At 37.0% G+C, this 16,048-nt stretch overlaps 1 protein-coding gene across 4 annotated transcripts in view; it reads right to left on the minus strand.

The window, feature by feature from the left end:
- BDP1 (B double prime 1, subunit of RNA polymerase III transcription initiation factor IIIB) overlaps nucleotides 1-16,048 on the minus strand; it is a 51,256-nt gene that overhangs the window by 25,449 nt on the left and 9,759 nt on the right. For 3 of the 4 annotated variants that reach the window (XM_032675792.1, XM_032675791.1, XM_032675794.1), the window contains exons 7-22: nucleotides 15,515-15,609; nucleotides 14,874-14,928; nucleotides 14,054-14,197; nucleotides 12,190-12,471; nucleotides 11,689-11,863; nucleotides 10,528-10,687; nucleotides 8,219-8,295; nucleotides 6,723-6,867; nucleotides 6,480-6,559; nucleotides 5,739-5,898; nucleotides 5,231-5,313; nucleotides 4,206-4,437; nucleotides 3,063-3,250; nucleotides 2,202-2,418; nucleotides 1,532-1,719; nucleotides 976-1,177 (exon numbers count right to left, since the gene is read on the minus strand). In XM_032675792.1, coding sequence (XP_032531683.1) covers nucleotides 976-1,177; nucleotides 1,532-1,719; nucleotides 2,202-2,418; nucleotides 3,063-3,250; nucleotides 4,206-4,437; nucleotides 5,231-5,313; nucleotides 5,739-5,898; nucleotides 6,480-6,559; nucleotides 6,723-6,867; nucleotides 8,219-8,295; nucleotides 10,528-10,687; nucleotides 11,689-11,863; nucleotides 12,190-12,471; nucleotides 14,054-14,197; nucleotides 14,874-14,928; nucleotides 15,515-15,609 — 2,483 coding nt within the window. The remainder of the gene's footprint in view (nucleotides 1-975; nucleotides 1,178-1,531; nucleotides 1,720-2,201; nucleotides 2,419-3,062; nucleotides 3,251-4,205; nucleotides 4,438-5,230; nucleotides 5,314-5,738; nucleotides 5,899-6,479; nucleotides 6,560-6,722; nucleotides 6,868-8,218; nucleotides 8,296-10,527; nucleotides 10,688-11,688; nucleotides 11,864-12,189; nucleotides 12,472-14,053; nucleotides 14,198-14,873; nucleotides 14,929-15,514; nucleotides 15,610-16,048) is intronic. The other variant, XM_032675793.1, reaches the window with a different exon arrangement.

The raw sequence follows: 16,048 nt of genomic DNA on the forward strand, positions 1-16,048 counted from the left end.
AAGCCAGTGAAACATATCCTTCACCACGCCAGGTCTGTAACAGCTTTATTTGTAAAGAGGAGCATCAGACCTGCTCTGTTTCCACAGACTTGCCCAGCACAGAGCAGATGCACTTGCGTAGTTCACAGGTTAGAAGAGCCAAAGCTGAACCACAAGGAACTATCTCAGCGAGGGGTGAGCCAACACTGTGGCACTGAGAGGGAGACGACAGATGTAGCACACCTGTGCTCCTATGCACCACACAGGTTCAAGAACAAAACCAGCTATAACCACTCCAAAAAATGAGTCACTCCAACAAAGCTTAGCTGTGTTTGAAATGTGAGGCAAGTCTACGCAGATCTGCCTATACCCATGACATGATTCATGTGCAATCCACAAAATGGTTACAGAGAGCTCATCGTACTGTAATGGTTTTTGAGGATTTCAACCCCTTTTACAGTCCCTAGTAAAATGTCTGTGGGGATACACAGTGTAGGTGAATGACTCAATCTACTTGTGTAAAGGAGTATCAGGCAATGGTGAAGCCAGTCAAAACTTATCAAATTGATAAAACTTTTTTTTTTTCATAAAAATAACTATGCTTTGCCATCACTTGATGTACTATACTAAATACTATACTAAATACTAAATACACACTTGATTCATCCAAACAAGAAAGATAAAATGAGCAAAAAAAGCTAATTGTTATGCGTTTTTGTTGCAGAGTTTATATTAAGAATGCATAAACCTTTTCACTATCACGTAATCCAATCAAAATCAGATCCTCATGTTACAGAAAAAAATAATAGTTAAACTTGTAGACTTCACTGCTTTCATACATGCAGTACCTCAACTTGCCAGGGTTTGGGAATTTTTTTCAACTATTATACTGTCTCAGTTTCAGGGAGCGCAACTTAAATGTTCTAATTTAATTCCTAAAGCAGAACATGCAACTTTGAATCAACTTTAAAGGCAAAAGCTCTTATTAAGACTTACAATGGTAGTACCGGCAAACTCATCTTTTTGCAATACTAAGTACTTTTCTTCAAGCTTTTTCTTCTTTTCATTTTCTGATACTTGTAACTCCTTCTTTCCAACAGCTCTTACCACGTTTGGCTTGTACCTCTGGAAACTGCTCCGCACTAACTGGATGTGTGGAGGAGGTTTTTGTTTACTTTCTCCTTCAGTGCTATTTTTGCTATCAACGCAAAGTTAGATGGGGGGAAAAAAAAAAGGAAACTTAATACAAAACCATGTTACAGAAACAAATGCAGGTTCACTGTTTTTACACATAAAAAACACTGAGTTTTTAAAAGAATCCCATCAGGCCCCATAGATTTTTAAGGATCTAGATGAAGCAGCAGATCCTGCACAATTTCAGGATCGATTGGGAGTTGTTACTGGAATTATCACTAGTGTCAAAGCCGTAAGAACTCAAACTTTGTGCAGTATTTTTATTAGATTATCTTTGCCACTAAGGAATCCATTGGCAATTTCCTTTTAAAATACTTTCATTGTTACTGTCAGGAACCAAAAGTAGCTAAGGCCTTACCCTGCATTAGTAGTTAAAATGTCATCTTGGTTAATATCAGGTAGACACAACTCAAGTTCACCATCCTCTGATCTTGAAGATGTTTTTGGGGATTTACAACTTGGCCTCTCAGAAACCTCCTGAAGGTGAAGTGATATCTCCTTTCCCACTTGTTCTAGTGGTTTTAGGACTTCATATTTTCCTGTTTTCTGAAAAATGTAAACACAAGAACCAGAACAAGTCATGATAATAAACCCAACACAGACATTATGATATCTATGAAGTTTAGTACTAATCACACTGTTTCCTGCAAAATTCCTCTGTAACTGCTCACTAACCATGTCCTAATCTTTCCAGGACAAATACACATTTTTTTATATTAAAGTTAAATAGCTTCAGATCCAGATTCCTTCTTTGCCATCTTGTATTAATACTTTTCTTTCTTCACTGTCAACTCTACAAAGTCACCTCGGGTCAGAAAGACATTTGGACACATAAGAAGAGATACAGTCATCTTTATCTCTTCACATACAACCAAGTGAAAAGCAAAGAAGTTTTAACGTACAAAATTTTAGCTTTTGAAAAAATCGTTTCAAAACTTATTAACTTTGTATTTTTTTAAATCATCAGTATTTCATTTCACAAACCCAAAGGCTCAAATACAACATAACAAAAAAAAAAAAAGCCTCACATCTGTGTCAGGAAGGATACTACATTCACTGTCACACTTTGTCAAACTTTCTTCCTTGTTGATATCTTTTTGTAATCCACCTTTATTATTTATATCCAGCACTTCTTTTCTATTAGTAGTCATTCTTAAATTTGGCTTTGGTCTCTGGAATCGACTCCTAAGTAGCCGAGCTGACGATACAACAGTTTTCTCCTCTTCCTTCTGAGGATGAGATTCCCTACAAAAACAAACAGAAGAGCGATCAAAGGCATAGGACACCATGGCATACTTGTATGCAGCTCTCAGAGCAATAACAAAGTTACTGACATGAAAAAAGGTCCAATAAAAACAGCAATCACCAGCAAAAGCTTGTGTATCTGATAAATAGATGAGCAAAGATAAGTTAAGAAAAGATGCCGTTTCAGAACAACTGCAACTTTCAGTTGAGACCTGGAAGACAGGTTGAGACATTTCAGGGGACATATATATTTTACAAATGCCTTTGTCTAACCATGTTTAATGTTACTGAGCAGACTTAGAGAACACTTGTGCTTGCCTTTTTTTTTTTAAGGGACACTTTAAGAGGAAACCAAACCCTGTACTCAAGGATTTATATAAGCACATTTGGATGGACTGCTGAGACCAACATGGAGAAGACAACCACATCATAGAAATGTATTTATTTGGAAATTAGGCCCATAGTCTAAAAGATGAAATTAACATCCAACAGCAAATAAACCTAGTGCTTTCAAGCCCTTGGAGTTTTGTTTGTTGAAGTCTAGTATTGTCTTGTTTGTAATGCTGGAGTTGATAAAATTGTAGAACACCTAGAGATACTGATGGCTTTGACCCATTCCTTCTCTCCATTTAAAAAAACCTTACCCTGTATTGAAATCTGAAACCTGTTTCAAGGCATCTGACAATCCCTTTTCACCTTCACAGTTTTCTGCTTCTGAGGACTTTTCTTGGAAACACTGTCTTGTAGATTTTGAGTTTGTCTCAGAATCTGTAGAAACATCCCCTTCTAACATCACAGTGCATGGCTGAGTGTCTTCAAGAACTGTCAAATCCTAAAAGGAATAAAAGTTTCACTCTATTAAAATGAAATATTTGCTTAACCACTGTTTTAGGAGAGGAGGGGGAAAATGAGAAAGTTTTAGGACTTCTTACAGAACACTAAGATGTATTTTTCTTATTGTCATTCAACTAGTATCAGAACATACTGTAAAAGTAAAAAGTTATTTTTCTTTATATATTCTTTCTGAAGCAGTTGATCTTCCAAGAGACCTTTTTCTTTGCACTTCTTTTTTCAGATCCAGTATCACAAATACAACAAAGTGAGACATAATCCATTTATCCATGAGTGCTGGTTTGCCTGGGATAGAGTTGATTTTCTTCAGAGTGGCTAGTATGGGGTTGTGTTTTGGATTTGTGCTGAAAACAGTGCTGATAGTATAGAGACGTTTTTGTTATTGCTGAGCAGGGCTTACAGAGAGCCAAGACCTTTTCTGCTTTTCATACTGCCAGGCTGGTGAGGGGATTGGGGTGCGTGGAAGGCTGGGAGGAGACACAGCTGGGACAACTGACTCGGACTGCCCAAAGGCATATTCCAGATCATATGACATGATGCTCACCATATAAAGTGGGAGGAATGGCGTTCGTCTTCCCCAGTAACTGTTACACACAAAGGAGCCCAGCTTTCCTGGGAATGGCTGAACACCTGCCTGCCCACAGAAGGTCTTTATCTTAGCCCGTGAGTTCTCTAGCTTTATCCCCTCCAATTCTCTCCAAGATCTGCTGGTACTTGGTTCCTGACTGGCGTTAAACCCAACACCATAGAAAAGAGAACCCAAGTGCAAGCATGAGGAAATTTTATGACAATTTAGTTTATGCTGAAAGAATAAACAAAGCATGCAATGGCTGTCCTTTCAAATTATGTGGCATGTAGCTGGATCTCTGTTACCAAAGTCTTCTACTAATGACTCAACAAAACAGTGTGCCTAAGCAACTCCTCAAGAAACTTACACTTTTGAGGCACGGATCATTGTTTTCATCTCTGTGGTGCATTATAACTTTTTCTACTTCTCCACCTTTAATTGTCTTCTCTTCAGGATCTTTTTCATCTATCAGTTCTTTTTGCCTTGCAACAGTTCTTCCTAGATTTGGTTTTGGTCTCTGTACTCTGCCTCTCCTTAGAGGGGCAGGATTCAGCAAACTCCGTTTGCTGTCTTCTTGTAAACCCAATGTTTCATTAGACCTGGAAAAACACATAAGATCCATGAATTACATATCATGTCTGAAAGTGGGAGGAGAATTAGAGAAGTGGGTTTTTTTCATTCTTTTTTAGAAACAGTTATTAACATACACAGATCTAGAATGTATTACTAGCTTCTTGAACTAATTATCAAACCTAGTTTATCTCCCTCCATCCTCTTCAACCATCTTTCTTTAAAAACAAAAATTTGAGTGTGTTTTTTTTTTTGTTGCTGTTGTTGCTTTAGGTTGTTCTGGGGTTTTTTGTTTGGGTTTTTTTAGGGTGAAGGGGCAGTTGGCTTTTTTTTAAATTTTACTTCTTACAATCTCTTCTGTAAAACGTATTCCTCCTTTTACACTACAGCTGCCAATTCTCCACTGAAAAAAATACAACACTTAATAAATATGTGCATTAAATTACCCACATGTTGGATTTTTTTCTCATCCTACCTGACACCTAACACTTAACTATGCTTTGAGAACAAACACTTATTCCCATTGTTTAAATACTTAACCACTGAATCAGATGCATTTCAGTATTAAAGCCAGTAGCAAAGGCTTGTTTTAGTTTTCAAGGGACTAAGTGTTTTTTGCATTTACCATGACTGACTTCTGGTTTAAAAGCACCACTTTAAAACCAAAAGTGCTTAATCTGTGTTTCATTCTTCCCTCAATTTCTGTCTTATTGCAGAAGTTTTTGAAGAAACTTCTATAATTACCACACTGTGAAGTACTACCACAAGGGATGGCAAATCGCTGAAGAGCAGCACATACCTCCTCATTTTTCTCATACTTACTGAGACACTGTAGCCAGGACTTGGTCATCTTTTTCTGCAGCTTCTTCACTGGTAACATCAGACCTATTATTTTGGTCAGTATTCTGAACAGAAATAGAACATCATGATGTTAAGTCTCCTACATTTATAAAGTGCAGCATTACCTGGCTGACCAAGTAACTGTACATAAGAAGAGACAAAACAAATTGCTTGTGACAGACATATGCAATTATAGGGTACATTTCATAGTCAGAGAGTTGCAGTAAAAACCAGATCGAACAACGAAAGCTATATTTGCTGTAGGACATGAAAGATTATTGGTATCTACTGTTTGCATAACAAGCTTTCAGCATAGCAGAGGTTTCTAAGCAATATCACACTGTCACTGTAGGCTAAGGAAGTGGTTAATTCCTGGTCATACTCTGAGGCAAAAAAAGAAAAGAAAAACCCCAGAAAGATAACATTACTGTTGCATCCAGCAACTTTTTAGCTAACATATTCTCTCCAGTTCTGTTATTCTGTTAAATACCTTTTCAGTTTCCCCCTTAAGCTGTAGATGGGACATTTTATCGTTTCCTGCATCTTTTTCAGGCTCTTCTTTCCTTCCAGATGCTCTTGTAATATTAGGTTTAAATCTCTGTCGACATCCTCTAAGTACTGTCTTTACAACTGCAGTTTTTTCAGGTTCTCTGCAACAAGGATCCAGAACAGTGACATCTACTACAAAATATTCAAGCCTGTGTAATATTCAGTTACTTGCACAGCTTTTTTTACTGGAATCTGATTGTCTTCAGAATGATTTGCCCAAATTTAGGCAAGTTTTTTCACATGAGAAACAAACCTTGTTTAGTCTTATAGAGACAGTAATCTCTTATTAAAAAGAGATTAATTTTTCACACAGCATAGGACCTTACCTAGACTGCATACTTATATCTGCTTCTGCAAGTATCAGAAGCAGAGCCTTTAGCTGACAACAGAGACTGGGAGGAAAGCAAAACCATAGTTATCAATTCCTGCAATTTCCCCTTTCAAATTCCAAGCACAGTTGGTACTTCATAAAGTAATGCTTTCCTCAACTTTCCAGAAAAGAAATACATACCTGCTACCACAGTGCCACCAATATCATCCAAGAAAATGCTAAAGTCAATTTTAAGACTTATATTAAAACTTCACCACTACTGTTGTCTTTTCATAAGAGCATTGTATAGAATAAATTAACAGTTATATTTAGTTAATTCCAGGAGACTGGAGAAGTGATCTCAATACTTACTCAGATTCATTATCCAAATCTCTGTTCTCCACTTCTGTGGCTTCATTTCTGTTTCTTCTTCTACTGTCCTCCTCAGAGCACTGGAATTGAGGCAAGAAATATTACCCTTTGAGATACCCTGTGTAGATACCTCAGCAGCATGTCTTAAAATACTACTTGTAAGACTGTAGCTGGTCCACAGTATCCGCCTGATGAAAACAGCATCAAGAACATAACGTATTAAGTAACATGGCTCCCTCTGACCTTTTCATCTGTATTCTCAGGGTTTGGAGAGGAAGTTTCGGACTCCATTTTGTCTTGTGCTGCTGTCTCCCTCCTTCCAGATGATCTCATCAAATTGGGTTTAGGTCTTTGCAAGCGCCTTCTGTCTGCTGACTTTCCAGTTTTCCTTAAGACATAAAAAGAGGTGGTATAGATGCTTACCAAACATACACTTGAAGTCTTATATGGTCCAAGATGTGCTTCAAGAGCATCACAAACTGCATGAGTCAAGACACTGCATGCAGCAAGAGAATAAACAGAAAAAAAATTTCATCTTTTTGATATTAGAAGACATGCTACAACTTCATCGAAACAGCATCAAATAAACCTTAACAACTTTGATGGCTTTCAGTGGAATCTACTTAAAAATACCTTAAAGAAGCATTTCATGCCATTAAATAAATAGGAATACCTTTTCTCCTAGGGATTCACAATTCATGTCAGTGTGAACAGGCTAATTGGGTTTAATAGAAACAACAGAAATCTACTCTATATACAAAATTTTCTATCTGCCTCTCCTGTCCCTCCAAGCCATTTCAAGCTATCTCAGCCATGGAACAGTGAACTGCTGTTTTCAAACACCTTGTCCTACTGCCAACATCCACACATTACTGAAGAATGGGGTACATACATCACTCTCTGTGTCCTTAACCATTGCAGTGGTGTATCCACACAGTGACAAAGCCTTACATCTTACCAACTATCTTCAGATTGGGAACTACTACCTTTTCTTATATTCTTCCTAGGGCAGGACAAATAAAGCTTTGATAGTCTTTAACAGAAGAGCCCTTCCAAATGGGAAAGACAGAAGCATAAAAACCAATTTAGCATGAACTAGTAGCCCATTCCTAAATCACCTTTAAAAATTATATCATGGAATAAGAAATCAACGATCACACAAAAAAAAAACTAAAGGCACAGACTTCTTTAGACACCACTGCTCAGTGTAAGAAATAGTCACAAAGATTAACTTCATAAAGGAGTGCAAGTAAGACAGAGACATCTTGGTGTATCCTCTTCAACTCTTGCGTTGAGCTCCAAAGAGCAACAGTGTCCAAACAGGAAGGAAGGAATACACCATAAACATAATGCATATAGTTAATAAGCTTTGATGGACAATTATGAATGTCAAAGAATTCAGTGAGGCCCTTTCATTAAAAAAACAAAATCAACTTTCACAAGCAAGTTTCACCCACAAAGTAGCAGAAATTCATCTCTTCTTGCTGACTTCAGATAGGCTAGATTTCTTTTTCTAAACTTAGTTAAGTCTTCTTCCCTGTTCCCATCTAACATTTAAGTTCAATTAATTGCTCCTCAGTGATCAAAATTTCTATCAAAAAACTTCATCATATACGGAAAACAAGTTATCATGATTTCTGTTCTAGTTCACCTTGCTATGGTCAAGCAGAATTATATCCAAATTGAGTAGACACAGATTTATTTCCAGTACCACTGCAAGGTAAGATAATTCTACTTACATGATTTCAGACTGAGAACCACCTTCTGATGCACTTTGCTTTTCATCTGGTCTATGTGAGTGATGTATGTCTTTGTTCTGAGTAAGAAAAAAAATGTTGTAGAAAAGAAACAATAAACTTTTACTGTAAAGAAGAGTAGAAACAAGATTCCTACAATGGTTGAGGTTGGAAGGGTCTGCTAGAGGTCTTCTGGTACAACTCTCTTGATCGAACAGGGCCACCTGGAGCTGGCTGCCCAATGCCCTATGTCCACACAGCTTTTCAATATTGCCAAGGATGGAGACTCCCCAGTCTCTCTGGGCAGCCTGGGCCAGTGCTTAGTACCCCTCACAGTGGAAAGGTATTTTCTGATCCTCAGAAGGAACCTCCTTGTCTTCTATTTTTTGCCCATTGTCTCTTTTGTCTCTTGTTCTGGCACCGGGCACCACCAGAAAAAGCCTGGGTCCGTGGTGTTCACATCCTCCCTTTAGGTTTTTATGTAGCTATTGAAGATCCCCCTGAGCCTTCTTTCTAGGCTGAGCCATTCCTGCTCTTTCAGCCTTTCATCCTACAAGAGATGCTTCAATCCCTTTGCCATCTTTAAGACCCTTGGACAGGCTGTGTCCAGTATGTCCATGTCTCTCCCACCAGGGAGCCCAGAACTGGTCAATACGCCAGGAAATGCTTCTCCTAATGCAACCCAGCTGTTTTTTCAACTCTGAGACTACCAAGACCCCCAGGTTCTTTTCTGCAAAGCTGCTTTCCACCTGCTTGGCTTGCAGCATGTGCTGCTGCCTTGGGTTGCTCCTCCCCAGGGGAAGGACTTTGCATCTCCCCTTGTCGAACTTCCTGAGGTTCCTGTCGGCCCCTTTCTCCAGGTCCCTCTGGATGCCAGCACACTCTCCCGGTGTCTCAGCAATTCCTTCCAGATCTGCCTCATCTGTAGATTTGCTGAGGTTACAGCCAGCCCCATCCTCCAGATGATTTAGGGCGGTGTCGAACAGGATTCGACACAGTATTGACCCACAGGGTACGCTCCTAGTTACTGGTCTCCAACTGGATTTTGTACCATTGATCACAAACCTCTGAACCCAACAATTCAGACAGTTTTTAGTGCACTTCCTTGTCTGCTCACCTAGTCCATGGTTCATCAGCTCCCTTACGAGAGGATGTTAGGGGAGACAGTGTTAGAAGCCTTACTGAAGTCAGGGTAGACACTCTTTACTGCTCTCCCTTTCTTTTGTACTTTCCAAGATGGAGAATGATCTTAAGGGGAAAGTTTGTGGTGAGATATTAGGAAATTCTACATGTTAGTGTTTCCCTAATGCAACAGGTGAATTATTTGTTCTTTAGCCTTTTAGATATGACAATCCAAAAATTACAATGAAACCAGAAGAGAAGAATTATCAAGCGAATGGAACTTTCTCTGTATGAGAAGAAATGTAAGATTAAAACTTTTCACCTTGAAAACAATATTGTTAGAGAGAGGGAGGCATGGCATTATAAACAAGAATAGCTTGAAGATGATGAACAAGAATATCATAAAGATGAACAGAAACTTAACAACGGAAGTATCGCGCATATTAAACTACTACGCAGCATGCTTAAAACAATGCAAAGAACACCCTTTTTTAATTAAGTAAATAATTATCTAAGCTGTGGTATGCAATTCATCACTGAAGTACTGGTAGATGCAAAAAAAGCAGCTAGACAAAGTCATGGGTAAGTGGTGCATCAATGGCTTCAAAATAAACCAGATGCAATCCCAGAAGTTTCTAAACTGCTGGACCTCATTAGAACATATCTGAAGAGAGATCATTCAATCTTGGTCGAGTTTCCTATATCATTTCTGAACACCCCATGGCAGCCAGTACAGTGGACAAGAGTTCACAGAGGTTTCCACTCTGAGGCAGCACAACCAACCTAATGCTCTCCCCACTCAAATAAGCTTCCAACATCATACTAGCAAGCATATGCCACCAAAATCCTGCTCCAGGGTTTAACTGTTCATTTTGCAATGCTTCACTTTTGGATAATTAAACTTTTCTGCTGTTTTATTTGTCTGTGACATAGGTCAAGCATGCACAGTATACTCTCTGAATAAACTCAGGTTAACAGACAATCCATTAAACCCAGCCAAACTGATACTATTTAAATTTTGGTGATGTTCTTAGACCTGTTGACTTTTGTCCACCCAGTGGTGAAATCATCACAAAAACAACAAAAAAATGGCTTTGATTTAATTTACAAACTGCTTCTAATGAGAAGAACTACATAAAAATTTACAAACTGCTTCTTCTTGAGAAGAACTACATAAAAAATAAAAATACCTTTGTTTCTCTAGTTTCTTCAGATTGCCTTTCTTGGCTTCTAATCTTGGAAACTGGTAACTCTGAAATCTGGCTTTCCTGTGATGTATCGTCTTTAATATCCCCGGTTCTTGGTTTAGCTGATTCTGTTTCTAATATAACATTGTTGACATCTTCAAAGCTGAAATAAATAAAAGTGTACAGCAACATTAGTGTATTTTTAGAAAAAAAGCTGTTAGTGTTTACAGATAGATCAAGTTGCACAGAAAAACAATGCAATTTCAACATAAGTATCCATGTTTCAGAGAATCGTACAAGTTTTAGTGATATTTGCAGAATAAGAGCTTTAAAACAACTTTTGTACTTTTGCATTGCTATTACAGGATGATGTTGAAATCTGATCTGATTATTCTAGACTAGATTGTTTCTAAAAAACAAACATTAACAAGAACAGTGTATGCAGAAACTTCTTTCCTCTCATCCTTTGGGACCATCTATGCTGAGTTCAAAGGCAAATAGCTGTTCCTTCATATGTTTCTAATGAGGTATTAAAGGACATTGTTATTTTATACAGATTCTCAGAAACTTTAATCACAATACAGCTAAATACAACTAACATGCAAGACTCTCAAGTTGCACTCAGTTTCATAATGAATTTTTACATTTACCACTTTCACATATATCAAGTCTAATAAACATTCACTTCCTTATAAGTAAAAGTATGCCCAAAATTGAACAAAATAAAAGCTAGTCTCCCACCCAGATTCTGCAAAAATAAAGTCTAAGCAACATTCCTTTTCCATAAGAACCATTTTATTAAAAACAGACAAATTTTTCAAGCATATAGCAACACTACTTAGCAACATTATCAAGCAGTGCTTGAAGAGAAATATTAGGAGTTAGGATAAACCAATGCTCTTCCTAAACACTCAAAAAGAATGCAATCAGTTTTGTAAGTGACTTTAGTATTAATGTAGATCAATTTTGCAAGTGCAGCCCATCAGGGCAGAGAATATTTTCATATGTTTGATTGTGTAAATCATAAACAGCTTACTAAAACCCGGGACAGTTCTCAGAAACCAAAAACCTCCACATTCTGTGGCAGTTAACATGAATAAATAAGACCAAAATTAAAACTTTTAACTCTTTTATTTTGCCTAAACTTCCCATTATAAACATTACCTGCATAAATCAACACCACCTTCTCTCTCCATTTGGTCAGTCACTGGTAAACAGGACTCTGATCTCTCTTCCTCTGTGACAGCACTTTCATCTTGTTTTCCTTCAATAGCACAATCCAGTTCTTCTCTACAGGTAGTATGACTATCATTGCTTGTATCATGTACCACTTTTTCCCCTGAGAATTAATAAGAATTAAATCAATCTGGACATTCTGGGAAACGTCTTCGAATTCCAATTCTCAAATCCTAGCTGCAGTGAAGAAGAGTTAATTTAATACCAAAAATTCCAGTAGAAAAAGACCAAGTGTTAAGATTTAAGATAACTGTTCTCAGCTAAAATAGTGTTTAGATTTAGTAAGAAAGCTGATCTTGAAAGGCATTGTTCCACAACCTCCGAAGGCAGATCAGCAATAGAAATTAAAGACGAAATTCTCACTTTTTAACTTCACAATGTCTTTATATAAAATTTATATTTTAACGTTTGAGCATTTTTGCCTCTTACTTTTATTAGAGGATTTCCCTTCTTCAGCAATTTTTGAAGGGACAGACATTTCTTCTGGAATATTCTCTACCTCCTCTTCAAGATCATCTTTTCTCTTCCTCTTTCTCTTCTTTTTTGCTAATGCTTCTAACGCAACCTGTTCTTCTGCCTGTTCAGAAATGCCCAGAGATTCCTCATTTTCTTTCTCAGCCGTCACACCGTCTGCTTCTGTTTCTTCATCAGAAATTCTGGCTTCCTGAAGTTCATCTTGATCATTAGCAGCTCCTATGCTGGCAGCTTTTGCTACTAAGACATTATGGTTCCTGGTTAATAGACTGGTGGAGTAATATACAGCCATAAACAGCACAGGCATTTTTATTAGCAACATCTTGTGTATTCACACATCATTGTCAATATACTGCCAGACATATGAGCAGGACCACCAGAAGGCAGTCACTGACTTAACAGAAAAGCTTCAGCACAGATTAACTTCGACATCAAATGCAAAACACATTCTGTACCCAGGACACTTCACAAGAGGAAGGTCAATATGGGATGTAAAGCAAATTTAGTAAATGTTCCTATGCTTTTTAGCAGGTTATACAGTCACATTTGGATTCAGGGAAAACAGACATTGCTATTCCAGAAAGAATTATCGTATCTCTGCAGAAAGAGGTGATGATAGTTGCAGAATATATGCCATGAAAAGGTAATTTTTTACCATGAAATGTTTTGCAGTTGATTGTGCTTCCTTACATAAGAAAGCTGAAATATTGTCTAGCTAGTAACTGACAAGTTATTTTCTGGGTTTAATGAGATTCTAAAATTCTCCTCTCTACTGTTTTACGGACATTTTGTCTTGATCCTGTATTTATGTAGAACATGAACCACCAAGAACCTTTCCTTGTCCTTTTCATTACTCTTAAATGAACTTGTTCCCCTGTAATTAAAAGTCCAAAATACAAGAGAAGTAGAAAAGCATACTAACATTGCTCTACACACTAAGTACCTTTAATCTATCAATAAAGTGTACAAACAGAATTTCTCTATATGGCTGTTAAGTCCTAACAGATGGGATATTTTACTTAATCAAACCCAAAAACCAAGGCTATAGAAAAGAGCAACTATTTCAATTTTAAGAATTAAACACTGGTTTTGTTTCCTAGCTAGCATCCCCTTTAAAAGGGTTGTTCACTTGTTTGTTACACAACACCACTTAAAAAAGAACGGGTCCTTATGGAACAAACAAGTGAACAACCCCACAGAATTAGTATGATGTTTATGAAATGGTGTCAGTATAACTGTTTTTAATTTAGGCATATGGGTGAAAGGTCCTTTCCCAGATATTAAAGTAATTAAGACACTATAACAGTAATTAAACACAGTAATTAAACATAATCTTTATTTTGAACAGATAAAACAACTTTTATAAGAGTCTCTGAAAAGAATCACACCCTTCAGACTTAGGAAGTCAAACTACTGTTAAAGGAGAAAACAGAACCCTCAAAAGAAGAGGGTTCTAAATGTAAGTCATATCTAAAATACATCACAGAAGAGCTTGCCAAAAATATGATTTTGGCTCAAGGATTCTACAAGTGAATTCATCAACAACTCACAGAGATACTTATCAAGTGGTAAATTAGAATAGCAGTGCTTCAGACTGCACAAGAGCACTTATTTCACTGCAGTCTCACGTTTCTGCTGTTAGTAATTATTACCATCCCACACACCAGTAAACTACAACTGAAAAGTTATATTACAAGGCTAGGATCCTCTTGCCCCGTTCACAACAGAGAAGGAAAAGATTCCCTATGTGATCTTTCATCTAGTAACACATTACTGACCACTGTTCTGTAATGCCACCTCAAGCATTCTTTTAAAGTACCTTTTGACTTCTTCCGAGGCCTTGGTGACTTCCTTTCCTTTGGCTTCTGGCTTTTAACAGTCTTTTGTTTCCTCTTTTCCTCATCTGCTAAGACCTTCTCAAGCAGCTGGGCAAAGAATTCAAAATCAAAGGGTCGTTTTTCTTCTATCAGATTAAAGCAAAGAAATAGAACAGATTTCAAAGTTCATGATTTTTTTGAGTTTCAGGTTTGTAAAATAATCAGTGGCATAGGACATGATATTAAAAAGCAACAGTTATATCAACAGTGTTCTTCTGAAAAGTATCTTCTGTATCACTTGAGCAGGGACTAATGTTGACCAAAAGGTAACATGGATTATGGTAGATTGGTTTTAAAAAAACCCCCAAATTATAAAACTAAGTAGTTCAGAAAATTTAAGACCTGACAAATACTCAAATTGTAGCATAGTATCAAATAATGTATTAATATGCTGCTATAGGACATATGTACCTCATTTGATTAACAAAAAAATTCTTAAAGGACTCTCAAAGCAGTTTACAATAAATAACCTTGCTAGAAATTCTCATGAATTTCAACTGAAATAACCTTCAACTGAATATATATACACGAAAGTTTATATTAATCTCATTGAGCAGACACCTAAAAAAGAAAATAAACCTTGAGATCTTCACTGTGACCCATGCCTGTAATAAAAACCTAAGATTCCACAGCTACTGGACTCACCTATGAGCAAAAACTTCCTTCTAATTAATTCAAGCAAGGCAAAGCACAAAAATGACTGTGAAAATAGACTACCATTTAATGACTCATTGTAGGGTGGGGTACATTTACTTTACTTACTGAAAGCTTTGTCTATTCTCCATCCATTAGCTTTTTCCTCACGTTTGAACTTGTTCTAAAAGCAAACATACAGTTGTCTTTTCATTAAGCAAGAAATGCAATAGCATGTTATACAAAATGGCAGATCAAGATAAGCCTTCAATGCAAGCCAACTGAAGTTGCTGAATTTACACAGACACTCACAAAACACAAGTTTGTAATTAATTTTTAAATATAAAATCTGTCACCAGTAAATATCACCAGATATACTGTTTTTATTAGTTTCAAGACCTTTGTCCTGTCTTTCAATCTGAGCAAGGCTTGAAATATAATAGACTTCCCCAGCTGTATGCCACAAAAGAAACAACACGGAAGACCACCACCAAACAGCCACTTATGCTTATTATCACTCTTCATTTAAAATAAGGACAAACTGTGTCTAAGTACGCTAGATTTACTAGGTACATCGATCAAAATTCAAACAGCAAATTAATGTTTCAGATGCTTACAACCTCTTGAAACAGGTATTAAAAAAAGCATTACTACAGAGGCAGTAGCATCAAAAAATATCAATACTAACAGAGGAAGCATGGGAATGCAAATGAGAAAAAGAAAAGCAAAACCAGATGTTTAGTTGCTTTATTGAGTGCTTTAATTTTTACCTTAATTTCTGCTCTGGCTCTATGAGGAAACAGCCGTCCAATCAAGGAGAAGTCTGTTCCTACCATGCTGATAGCTAAAAAGAACATATCTGTTTCTAGAGAAATAAAAATAAGAAAAAATATCATACGCATTTAAGCATTTACTAAACCATCCTCCTTGCTCTCAGAAATAAAAACACCTTGCAGACTTAATGCCATGAGATCAGTAACTTCAAGTTCACCTACCGTAGCTGCAAGTCCAGGTGAGCTGGAGTATATGTGTTATTTTACCTACGTACCTCTAGTAACATTTGCTGAATGAACTATCAACAGAAAGAACTGTCTAACATGTTAAAACTGCAGAGTGTGAAATATGTTTTGTAAAGCCAGTAAATCAAACTAACCAATCCCAAATTGTCAACGTCCATTTTTATTATGAACACAAGCACAAACAGAAATCAGAAAAACACCACGTAAAACACCACTATTATTTAATAGGAAAAGAGTGCACAGTCAATTCTTCCCAAAAGGAGCACAGTGAATTCTGAGGCTAAA

Source organism: Chiroxiphia lanceolata, chromosome Z, assembly GCF_009829145.1.
Source record: "Chiroxiphia lanceolata isolate bChiLan1 chromosome Z, bChiLan1.pri, whole genome shotgun sequence".
Taxonomy (NCBI): Eukaryota; Metazoa; Chordata; class Aves; order Passeriformes; family Pipridae; genus Chiroxiphia; species Chiroxiphia lanceolata.